Below are 12,386 nucleotides of genomic sequence, written 5' to 3' on the forward strand. Positions count from 1 at the left end.
ACTGTTACTCTTCTGTCCATCTCCTTTAATATGCTCAAATGTAGGCTGTTATTTTAAAACTCAGAAACTTTGAGTTGGAAAAATGTTTTAAAATGCTAAACTAAATGCTGAAGTGGTTTACTCCAAAATGCTGGACTAAAATGGTTTACTTGGCTGAAGCCCCTGCACAATATCAACTGCTATTAAAGTATGACGTATCTTTACAGACCAAACTGGAAGAAGCCCTCAATTTAGCAATGGAGTTCCACAACTCACTTCAAGATTTCATCAATTGGCTTACTCAGGCTGAGCAAACTCTAACTGCAGCTTCTCGGCCAAGTCTTATCTTGGACACAGTGTTGTTTCAAATTGATGAACACAAGGTATGTAAAGAAACAGATGTGTAATGTTTTTCTCCCACTCTGTGGAGATACTTCAGCAGTGTCCAAATGAACACTGTAACGCTGGCACTCAGAAAAACATTTAATTTGTTTTAAAATCGCATTTTATAGTCTTTCTCGCTACATCATTCTTTATCAGACTAGTTTTTTTACAGTGTTTACTCAGTGCTTGAGCAACATAGTATTCAGAGTAATTTTCTCCTTTTTTTCCCAAGGTTTTTGCCACAGAAGTGAATTCTCATCGAGATCAGATCATAGAGCTGGATAAAACTGGAACCCATTTGAAATATTTCAGCCAGAAACAGGATGTTGTCCTTATTAAGAATCTGCTGATTAGTGTACAGAGTCGATGGGAAAAAGTAGTTCAACGCTTAGTTGAAAGGGGAAGAGCTTTGGATGATGCAAGGAAAAGAGCCAAACAGGTAATCGGACAACAGCTGTTGTACAACTCTTTGAACTTAGCTGTAATTACATCCAGATTCTTGAAGAATATGGTGCTTTAAAGCACTTTCAAGTAAGTCTGGGTTTAGTGTAACAGACACTGTTGAGTTAGTGGAGCAATTTCTGTGATTCAATCATAGAGCACTTCATTTGGGAGGTGAAAGCGTCATTTTCAACCCGAGCAGTGACTTCTGTCTGCAATACAGGGTAGTCTGAAAGAAGAAAGTTACAGTATGGCTTCCAGATGTATATTAGTGCCATCTGTCCTCAAAAAGAGGTTTCATAATCAACCCCGTATATTTTAAAGAATGCGATGAAACCTTTTCACTAATCTGTGGGAATATTCCTTAGTATTTTCTTCTCAGGTTCGCGTCGTACCCTAATTAATACTCAGCACTTTCTCAGTCTCTTTAGTTAGTTACTAGACCAGTATCTTCTGTGAGGCAAGGTATCTCCATTTATTTCCTTAAAAACCTGGAGACCTTTTTTTAACACTCTTTTACTCACCATGGAGCATTCATGTTTTTTCCTTAGATTCATGTTCCCCCCTCACTGAGGAACATAAATGATAAGATGCAAAATGTGTGAGAGGAATGTAATCTGTTTAAATGTCAATCGGAAGTTCTAGCTTCGTTTTATTCATGGAACATGACCGATCAATATTTGGTCATGTTCACAGCCAAACCACATTCCCATGTTCACTGCTACTGCCACTCAGCTCATGGAGTAAGAACTTCTCTGAGCAATAAATTAGCCCATAAGCCAATCAAATGTGATTTATTTTCAAGCAGTTTCTCTTGTGCATTCAAACACACAGCAGTTCTGCAATGAGATGGATTTCGTCTCTATATCCATTTACAGAGCTGATAAAATAAGTTATTAATTTAGAACAACAACTGTCTATGCAGAGCAGGGAAGGAGTACTGAAGGGTACTGGTGTCAAGGCCTGATCCCACAGTCCTGAACAACAGGGTCCAGGAGCCTTGAGAGGTTTCTGAACTAGTTCCTTGTGCTTTCAAGTGTAGGCAGCCCAGGCAAGAAAATTGTCGAAAGAGATGCAGACAGAGAAACAACCAGCTTAGAAAAATAAAATCCCAAAGGGATGCTGCTTTGTGAAAGCTGGTTGAATCTTTGGTCTTTCTCCTGCTTCCTCCCCTAAAGCACTCTTTTTGTTAAAACAGGAAGGAAGATCAAGGATCTGTTCCTTGCCCGTCAAGATAGCATTTGATATAATGAGAGCGTTTATGAGCGTCCCAGGGAAAATCTTGGGCAGCCATCCAGACAGGAGTTTTCCCCAGTGATTCACTGCTGTTGTCACATATAGGCAATAGCTAAGCCCCATTCTTGCTGTATTTGCTATTTACTACTAAAAATGTAGGAATCTGAATGACCAACACATCAACAGAAGTTACCAATATGTCTTTGAAGGATTCATACTATTGTGCAGATCGTGTACACTAAAGGTTGCTGATTCACCTGGGAGAAGGGAGGCTAAGTCCAGTGGACACATGGTTAGGCTAGTCCCTGTTTGAGAGACCAGGGAGAAAAACCACACCAAATCTTTCTGAAGTCTGCAGAGTACTTGTTTGGCCTGTAGAGAATTGGTTGGGTTTAATGTTTTCGGACTATTTTATGAACCAGTGATTTTTAAAATGTGTGCAAATCTCACTTTCCTGCAGTTCCATGAAGCCTGGCACAAACTTATGGAATGGCTAGACGAGTCAGAGAAATCTTTGGATGCAGATCTTGAAATTGCAAATGACCCTGACAAAATAAAAATGCAGCTTGCACAGCATAAGGTGAGTCATGAGTGACAAAACGCAAAGTTCTCAGTGAGATGTAGGTAAGTCTGTCAGCCTTGTACTGTTCAATCAGCAAAGGAAGTAGATTTGTAGCCTCACTACAATGGAGTGCTTATTAGCATCAAATTAAAAGGTGAGGTGGTACAGGTGGGGAGCGGGAAAAAAAGCTTTTCACAGTACCTGATCTGGGGGGGAATGGGTAGCTATGAAGAGGAAAGGCGTGATAATACAGTGCCAAGGGAACTTTAAAAAACAAAGTAATACTGTCTCAGATTAGGAATCTCTGAAGAATTTTTTTTACAGGCTTTTTTTTTTTCAGTCCTTAAACCACAATTTTACCATGCAGTTATTTGGGTTGGGATTTTCCTTTTAATGCTACAGGACCACCTCTAAACTGAAAAATAATCTTGTATTTTGATTGGCAGTTGCTTTTTATGTCAAGTGGAAATAGTAATTACATCCTCTAGAAAGTACAATGAACACCGTTAGTAGCAAAGGTGGTTCTCTTAATGGGATTCAAAATTCCAGAACCAGCTTTCCACAAACCCAGCTACTGTAGGTGAAAATGTAAAAATCTCCCTTATTGACCTGGCTTTTCAAACAAATAATGATGTAAAAGCTCTGTAGTTCTGTCAGACACAGAGTAAAAGGATGGATGGAAGTAGTTCATTTTTACTTTTGTAAAGAGCCTAGAATGATATATTACTGAGGATCAAGTGGGTAAGTGGTAGAATCTTCAGAGACAGACTGTGCCTCAAGATTTATCTTGGAGCAGTTTCATCAGAGACAGAGTATTGAAAGATTGTTCATTTTTCTACATTTTGGCATACATTTACTTCTGCTTTTCATGTCAGTCTTACTGTTGTCCATTTACTCCTATTTTTCCATTCTGCACAATATCCCCAAGGGTTTGCATATCTAATTTTCCCCTCTCAGTGTAGCTTCTGATGATTGCTTTTACCTCCAACAAGTTTTGCCATGTATATTAATGATTTGGTTACTGCATTGGTCTGCTTTTGTATTTTTATCATTTCACAGTTTATATGGTGGTTTAAGTATTGTTTATCAACCAGCAAAATATTCTCCTTTAATATGGGAAAGTTGGCTGTTGGTCAAGCAAAAATCATTTTACCTATGTTTGCTGTTCAAACTTTTAGATAAAACCTACATTAATATTCTGTTAGGCTAACTCTGCAATTTCAGTTTGTTCTGGGATTGCTGCTCTTGCCAGAATTTTAAGTCAGTGATGCGAATTTAGGGAGTGGGGTGGGGGAATCTTTCTGTTAAGATAGTCTTTCTTGTCTTCTCTGACTCAATCAACCTTTTAATCCTTCCACTCCACTCTTTTCTTTATATGAAGTTCAAATTCTTTACAAGTATTGTCAACATGTTGTGACTTTGCTTTGAGGTCCTTTCAGGTCCTGAGGTTTGACTCTATCTTTATTCTCCTCCCCTCTTCTGGAATGTTAAACTTGATAATCCCACTTGTTCTTTATACCTACAGCAGTTTCGTTTTATGAGCCCAAGCTTCCTCACATTGATTGGCAGACTCATCACTTCTCTTGGTATCTTTTCTCCAGCTTCTTTTTGTATAAAATGCCTACAGAGAATAGCTACTTGAGTTGCTTGAGTCTCTTTACTCGTTAAGAAATGGGATAGAATGTGGCACAGGGGCATTAGGATTGAAACTAGCAATATGGAGGAAAAAGATGAATGTGTGTGAGAGAGAGTTCTGTGAACTTTGTGACTTTAAACTTCAAACAACCCCCCCAAGAAATCAACTCAATTGTTTTTTAATGAGCTGTCAAACCTCCCAACACTGCAATGTCCTTCCTTGTATTTTGAGTCTTTTCCTTCCACTCCCACATATACCCCCTGTGTCTGTCTTTGTCTTTTCTGTCCAGCCTTGAAGGTTTCCTTGCTCCATTTCGTTAACGATTTTGCTATCTGAACTGAATGTGTGCTCTGTGTGTGCTGTAAGCAATAATTTGGACTCACTCTTTGCCAGTTGTTACTGCCAAGAAAAAAAAAAAAAAGGCCCTGAAAGAGAAAAGCCAAGATAATATGTTTTCTCTCTCACTCATATCTAGTGTGTTGCCAGGGACTTTTGGGGGTTATTCATGGTCTGTTTATCAGAAGTTTTTTCTCATTTTTAGAAGTCAGGAACGGAAAAACCCTTACTAGGTCACCCAATCCATTCCTGTGCTAATGCTGAATGTTCCTTACAGTACATTTATATGAACCTGGCTAATTTTATCTGTGTGTTCCCATCTTCCTTAGAAGGAAGGTAGATAATTACTGAGATTTTTTTTTTTATCTCGCCTGTCTGCTCCTAGCAGCTTAAACCAAAATCTACTCTTAGTTACACCTCTGTGAAATCAAATGAAAATAGATATGGTGTAGTGTCTGTAGTCTCTCATAGAATGAATTGACTGCAACCCTTTGTTCACTTCTAGATCTGTTTTTCCTGTATGATCCTTCTCTGGAAGCAATTTCATTGTGTTTCCTCGTGCAAATCAAGTAACACTGCGTGTAGTGTTAAGTCGTTAATAAACCCCATCAAATAAAAGTAGCACTGTCATATTGTTTGTATTGAAGGAACTTTTTTATAAGAAATTTATTTTCATTTTGAAAATTATTTTTATTTTTATTGTTGTTCTAGCTTGACAGTGGTGTTTGTATTCTTTCTTAAAGTGTGTTTCCTTCTTGCTTTATATGAGGAAAATGAAAGGACAGTAAGGAAATACTGAATTACAAAACAAATGCTCTTTTATTTTTTTTCTGCTGGTAAATTTGGATCCTCAGTTGCCTCTGGATCCTGAAATAACCTTAAAGTAAGGACAGTACAGTGCAAAATACCAAGCAAGTTATAAAAAAGGAACCTTGATTCACTCTAGACAAAGCTGTCATACTGTCCACATGGCATAGTCCAGTGCCTACCTCCTACTTAAGGCACCTCCATTCTACCTGAGCTTTCCCTGACACACATTCATATCTAAAAAGAGCAGATGACTATGTGGACACATAGGAAGGTTGGTGGAAGAGTTGTGAGCTACCGCGGCACAAGTTGGTGCAGGCCAGCTGGGAAACAGCTTGCCAGTGGGAGGTGAGCAGGCACGCACGTGTCAGCAGTGACCGTGAGGAATCTTTGCAATCTTTATATGCCCTGAGGAATTACTATAAGTTGTAAGTGGTAATCATTTCCTTGCTGGATGTGATGATACTGAATATTGCTCTGAGAAGAGATTAAAATGTTTCATCAAACACTGAGTAAAAACTCTTTTGGCCTATTCATTTGTTTTTTGTGACAAAAAAAAAAAATTATTCTCTATTCCTAAAGCAAGCCTGTGATTATTTTTTTTTTAACTGATATCCTGCTATCAGTTCACAAAGGTGTGAAATAAAACATTCTAAGCATTGCTGCTGCTTAAAAGCTGCTGTCTAATGCTGGTTTTGTCTTTTGGCGGTGTTCCCTTATTTAATTATTTACTTTGTCAGTTAGTTAACTCCTCTGTGGTATCAGATGAGCTGTGTTTCTGTGTGCTCCTTTGTGCCTGTGAAAAGCTTCCAGCGGCTCTGGGCAGAAGGTGCTGTCAGAGCTGACAGGCAGGAGGTGTAACTGCTGTGTCACTGTCATCTTCCAAAGTCCCTGGATTACAGAAACCTGCTTGTGATCATGTGTTCCAGCCCAAATCAAGTTATTGGGATGTCACCTGGCTACTTCTTGTGCCTGGATCTATGTACTTCTGGCATATAATTCTGCCCAAATGTAGTATGTTTCAATCTTAGGAGGGTTAAATGCTTGTGGTTGGAGGTTTCCCAGCTTGACCACGCAGAGCTAAACCAGAATGACCTTTGTACCCCTTGGGGTGCTCTACACTGGCTTGAAATTGTAGCATGTTAAAATGTAGCGTGAAGACTGCTCAGTTCATGGCTCCCAAAGTAGCAGTTCTTTCACATGCTTCTGACTGCCAGGCAGCCCCTTGCCAAAGTTTAGGAATATTATGATAGGACAGGAATCATTGCTCCCACTGAAGGAGGGGTTTTCCAGAAGTTGTTCCAGTAGGCATAGGGCTACATTCCCAGAGAGGGCCAAAAGGCAGGAACTTTGCTGGTATCAAGCACCATATAATTTCTGGTGTGTTGTGGCACTAGCAGACTAGGAATTTTGCAGTAAGTTCAGAATTGCCATTGCAAATAACATGTCAAAGATTAATTAACTGTGACCTGTAAGCAGTTAATGCAATACGGGTATTTGTTTTCTTTTCCTCCATATATATAGGAATTCCAGAAATCTCTTGGTGCCAAACATTCTGTGTATGATACAACAAATAGGACTGGACGCTCCTTGAAAGAGAAAACCACCTTGGCTGACGACAATTTGAAACTTGATGATATGCTGAGTGAACTAAGGGATAAGTGGGATACAATTTGTGGAAAATCAGTGGAAAGGTAAATGAAAACCAATCTAATTGTTCAGGAGATAAGAAAAAGACTTAGGAGAAGTGTAGAAGTAAAACTAGAGTGTCTAGCTTGTTTGATAATTGAGTGCCAAAGCAGTAAAATACTAGAAATGCATACTTTCCTGATGGTATGGCAGAGGACTGGGGAGGGTGGGGGTTGGCCCCACTACTTAGAAAGGGAAACACTGATTTAAAGCTCTTAGCGGTTATCATTTTATGCTGAAAACATTTTCTTAAAGTGCATGAATGATTATTTCATGTGTGCATCTGTTCTTCCCCCCCCCCCCTCCCCAGACAAAATAAACTGGAGGAAGCTCTGTTATTTTCGGGACAATTTACTGATGCTCTGCAAGCACTCATTGACTGGTTATACAAAATTGAACCTCAGCTAGCGGAAGATCAGCCAGTACACGGAGACATTGATTTAGTGATGAACCTGATTGACAATCACAAGGTAATTCCAAAAATATTGTTTTTTAATAACTAGACTGATCATAAGTGTAGCATTTTCGTGCTATCTTTATTTGGCTATTCTGTAATTTTTAGAAACATGGAATAGTTTTATAACACAAACATGTCACCAATGAAAAATGCTCTAAAACATACGTGGAAGAAAACAACTGTCAGTGGCTCATTGACACCAGTTAGCATTGAGATATTCAATTTAATGCTGCTGTCCTTTGTATTTATGAAAATCATGTCAAAAATAACAAGTGTGTGTTTATGAATATGTGTGGGCAAGAGATGGCAAAAAGTATTTTACTGGAAATTTTTGGGGGGGAGACAGGGCTTTTTATTTAGTACATCTGCCTACCAAATGTCCAGTGCGCTTATCACGATTTCAGCAGCCTTTCAAACCTGCAGAGCTGTTGTATATTCATGGAGAAAAGTAGTTGCAATACTGAAGTTATGCACGTGTATACAACTAACTAGAGTTGAAGAGTATACAACTAGACTGTGGCTCAGGAAGCCTATGTTGGCAAACTGCAGTGTGTTGTTACTGAATTGTTTTTGGAGATTGGAGCGTGTAGGAGGTGTGGGACTGTGCCTCTGAATCCCAGTTTTGCAGTTCAGCCTGTCAGAGGAAACAGCTGTTGAAGTTACTGGTATTTCAAAGGCTGCACGCAGTCAGAGCTCTGGAGCCTGGGAGGATTATGTGGTGAAGGTCCCTTCCAGTATCCAAAGACTGTTCAGTGAGGAGATGATTTTGTCCCTCCTGGAAAAAAAAAAAAGATTTGGAAACATGGGTTGTCTATAAAAATTAGCCTAAAGTATGCTGGAATTGCTTCTGAAATCCCATTGTATATCACAACTAAGTCAATAGTGGCACAGTATGCTCTAACTGTCGTATCTTCTAAGAGCTTTCTTTGTGTAACTAGAGCTTGTTCCATCTGCAAACATGAACATACTCTCACATAAATATATTAATATGTGGCAAGATCTAGAGCCTTATAATCAGACCCCCAGATGGGGTTTTATGATTTTAAACCTTCTCCTAGATAGCATTGTATCTGATCTTTTCCTGCTGCAGCAATCTTGCACATCAATCAAGTGTGTCAGAACAAATGCTTTCATAAAGAGTGGAAAGCCAGCGTGGTAAGGAGGCTAGATTTCCCATCAGGATGGGTTCTCAGGATCTGCCTGACGTCTTCCTACCATACTCCAGTTTTATTAGGATAGGATAGAGTGTAAATATCATCCTGTGGAATCTGATGAGCAGAACTTGTGCATTTTTAGTCACTTTGATGGAGTTATTCTTGATTGAACTAAATCCATACTGTGATTTCTTATAACCGGTAGGTTGGTTTTTTGTTTCTCTTTACATAATTATGTCTTAATGAATTAAACATATCAAATGTATTTGGTGATGCCTAGGTCTTCCAGAAGGAGCTGGGAAAAAGAACAAGCAGTGTCCAGGCTCTGAAGCGCTCTGCCAGAGAGCTGATAGAAGGCAGTCGTGATGACTCTTCCTGGGTCAAAGTCCAAATGCAAGAGCTAAGCACTCGCTGGGAGACAGTTTGTGCCCTGTCAGTATCCAAGCAAACACGACTGGAACAAGCTCTTCGGCAGGTAGAGGAGTACTAATGGTGCTACATGTACTTTACAAGAAGCAGAGAAAATACCTTACAGTCTAGTTGCCAAAAATTTAATTATATTTTTGCTTTGTGTCATTCAATTTAATTTAATTTCATTTGAAAATACTCACTGTCCTGCTCATGCATTGCTTACCTTGTCTCCATCCCTTTACCACAGCACATAAATAATGCCTCTTTGCATTTATTATTGCTGTTATTATTAGTCTATACCACAAATGCAAAGCAAATGTTTCAAAGACCTTACCATCTAAGGAAATCACTGAAGTTAGAGTCAAGCATGAAGGGTGATTAAGAACTCTGCCCCCTTCACAGGAAGCTGGAGATTGCAATCATATTTATGCCCTTCATCCCCTATTGGAAGGAAGTAAATTTGTGTACTGAAAACTTGTTTACATTGGCACAGTTACAGTTCATGGTGGAGTGCACTGCAGAAAAAATGGGGTTGTGCTGACTGCGCTCAGGAGCCTAGAGCACTGTGTGTCAGTATTGGCTGGTGCCGATCCCAAATAAATAGGTCCATCTGTATTGTTTCCAAACCTGAGATAATATGGATGTACAGCTTTGTGAAGATGTACTAGCTTGGGTCGATGCTAGGATGGGACTCCTGCAATAGTAATGCATCCACTGTGTACAAAATTCCTGTCCTGCTTTTCCCAGGGTATTGTGTTTGTCCAGCTCTCCGGTCTCTCAGCAGGCACAATTTCGAGCTATCTCAAACACTAATTCTGTCAGAATATGGCTGTGCCCAAGGGAGGAACTTTCTTATTTTCTCCAGACATAAAAGGGTCAGTCACCAACGGGCTGTCAGTTAATTTTGCTTAACCGTTGATTTAGACTATGCAAAAAATACAGTTCTCATCTCTCCAGCTGGTCCATGAAAGTACCTCCCATGTAATTTGTCAGCATAAAGGCATGACATTATCAACTGAGCTGCAAATACACTATAAATCAGATGGGTAAAAGCATGAACAGGCTTTTAGGCTTACTATAATTTTTGGGGAAGCATGAGGTATTTTTACAGTTATGAAAATGTAGTACTGTATATCACTGACTTTTTAATGCAAAGTTAATGTGCCAGTACTGCTGCTGATTAATGACTCCAAATGTGGGCTCGGTCTCCTTGTGAAAGCTGCAGTGTATCTGTCAGATCCCCTCATGAGTGACCATGACTTCTTGTGTTTTAACAGGCAGAAGAATTCCACTCTGTTGTCCATGTCCTTTTGGAGTGGCTGGCAGAGGCAGAGCAGGCCCTTCGTTTCCATGGGGTTCTTCCAGATGATGAAGAGGCCTTGCGTACACTGATAGACCAGCACAGGGTAAGCAAGAAAAGGAAGAGGGTCCTCTTCATTCTAATAGGTCTGTTTGGGGGTAGAATAAAAGAAAGGAGGCAAAGTCTATCCCATATAGTAACATCCAGAATCCAGTGTTTGTTTTTGAAACTGTTTAGAGAAGCTAGAAATGTAATGGAGTAGGCAGGTTAGTGCCCATACTGGTGTTGGGCTGTTGTTTGTGACATCTTGGCTTACTAAGAAAGTAATGAGCTTTGAGAAAGTTGCTGTAAACATTTAGAGAGAGATGCAAACTCCTCTGTGGAATATATGCTACCTGACAGTTATAACAGACTGATACAGTAGCAAAAGTATATCTATCATCTTAGCACCACTGAGCAGAACAGCACACACTTTTCTTTCAAGGTCATTTGTAAATGTCAGCAGAATGATGTTATCATCCATTAACCTTCTGTCATGGTGAAACAGCATGCTGTCATACTTCACATGCATTAGGTACTGAAATATTGCAGTGCCATAGGTATTGCAGATACTAGATTATAGACCATCAAACTAACATTGCAGTAATGATATGGGAAGATGGCTAAATAAGGAGCATAGAGGTCACATTTTCATTCTCCAAACAGGAGGCTGCAAACATGCATATTTAAGCCCGTGCAAAACTCTTCTTGTAAGTGCAGTAGTAATAGTACCAAGAATGTAATGCCCACAATGTTATAGAACAAATTATAAGAGTAATCACAGAATCACAGAATGGCAGGGGTTGGAAGGGACCTCTGGAGATCATCTCATCCAACCCCCCTGCTTGAGCAGGCACACCTAGAGCAGGGGGCACAGGAACACATCCAGGGAAGGAGGCTCCACAACCTCCCTGGGCAGCCCGTTTCACTGCTCTGTCACCCTCACAGGAAAGAAGTTTTTCCTCATATTGAGGTGGAACTTCCTGTGTTCCAACTTGTGCCCATTGACCCTTGTCCTGTCGTTGAGCACCACTGAAAAGAGTCCAGTCCCATCCTCTTGACAGCCACCCTTCAGATAGTATTAATAAGATCCCCCCCTCAGTCTTCTCTTCTCCAGGCTAACAAACCCAAGTCTCTCAGCCATTCCTCATAAGGGAGATGCTCCAGTGCCCTGATCATCTTTGTAGCTCTCCGCTGGACTTGCTCAAGCAGTTCCCTGTCCTTCTTAAACTAGGGGGCCAAAACTGGACACAGTACTCCAGATGTGGCATCACCAGGGCGGAGTAGAGGGGGAGGATAACCTCCCTCGACCTGCTGGCCACCCTCCTTTTAAAGCAGCCCGGGACACCGTTGGCCTTCTGGGCCACAAGGGCACAGTGCTGGCTCAGGGTCACTTTGCTGTCCACCAGCACTCCTAGGTCCTTCTCAGCAGAGCCGCTTTCCAGCAGGTCAGCCCCCAGCCTGTACCAGTGCATGGGGTTGTTCCTCCCCAGGTGCAGGACCCTACACTTGCTCTTGTTGAATTTCAAGGGGCTCCTCTTGGCCCACCTCTCCAGCCTGTCCAGGTCTCGCTGAACGGCAGCACAGCCTTCTCGTGTATCAGCCATTCCTCCCAGCTTGGTATCATCTGCAAACTTGCTGAGGGGACACTCTATCCCATCATCCAGGTCATTGATGAATATGCTGAACAGGACTGGACCCAGCACAGACCCCTGGGGAACACCACTAGTGACAGGCCTCCATCCAGACTCTGCTCCACTGATCACAGCCCTCTGAGCTCTGCCGTTCAGCCAATTCTCAATCCACCTCACTGTCCTCTCCTCTAACCCACTCTTCCTAAGCTTGCCTGTGAGGAGGCTATGGGAGGCAGTGTCGAATGCCTTACTGAAGTCAAGGTAAACAACATCCACTGCTCTCCCTTCGTCGACCCAGCCAGTCATGCCATCATAGAAGGC

The 12,386-nt window shown here is 40.9% G+C and overlaps 1 protein-coding gene across 5 annotated transcripts in view; it reads left to right on the top strand.

Moving 5' to 3' along the window:
• Window positions 1–12,386, top strand: part of DST (dystonin) — a 316,491-nt gene that overhangs the window by 278,081 nt on the left and 26,024 nt on the right. For all 5 annotated transcript variants that reach the window (XM_064447871.1, XM_064447868.1, XM_064447872.1 and 2 more), the window contains 7 exons: window positions 207–362; window positions 596–802; window positions 2,501–2,620; window positions 6,906–7,075; window positions 7,381–7,540; window positions 8,962–9,156; window positions 10,370–10,498. In XM_064447871.1, coding sequence (XP_064303941.1) covers window positions 207–362; window positions 596–802; window positions 2,501–2,620; window positions 6,906–7,075; window positions 7,381–7,540; window positions 8,962–9,156; window positions 10,370–10,498 — 1,137 coding nt within the window. The remainder of the gene's footprint in view (window positions 1–206; window positions 363–595; window positions 803–2,500; window positions 2,621–6,905; window positions 7,076–7,380; window positions 7,541–8,961; window positions 9,157–10,369; window positions 10,499–12,386) is intronic.

The sequence above is a fragment of the Phalacrocorax carbo genome, chromosome 3 (assembly GCF_963921805.1).
Source record: "Phalacrocorax carbo chromosome 3, bPhaCar2.1, whole genome shotgun sequence".
Classification (NCBI taxonomy): Eukaryota; Metazoa; Chordata; class Aves; order Suliformes; family Phalacrocoracidae; genus Phalacrocorax; species Phalacrocorax carbo.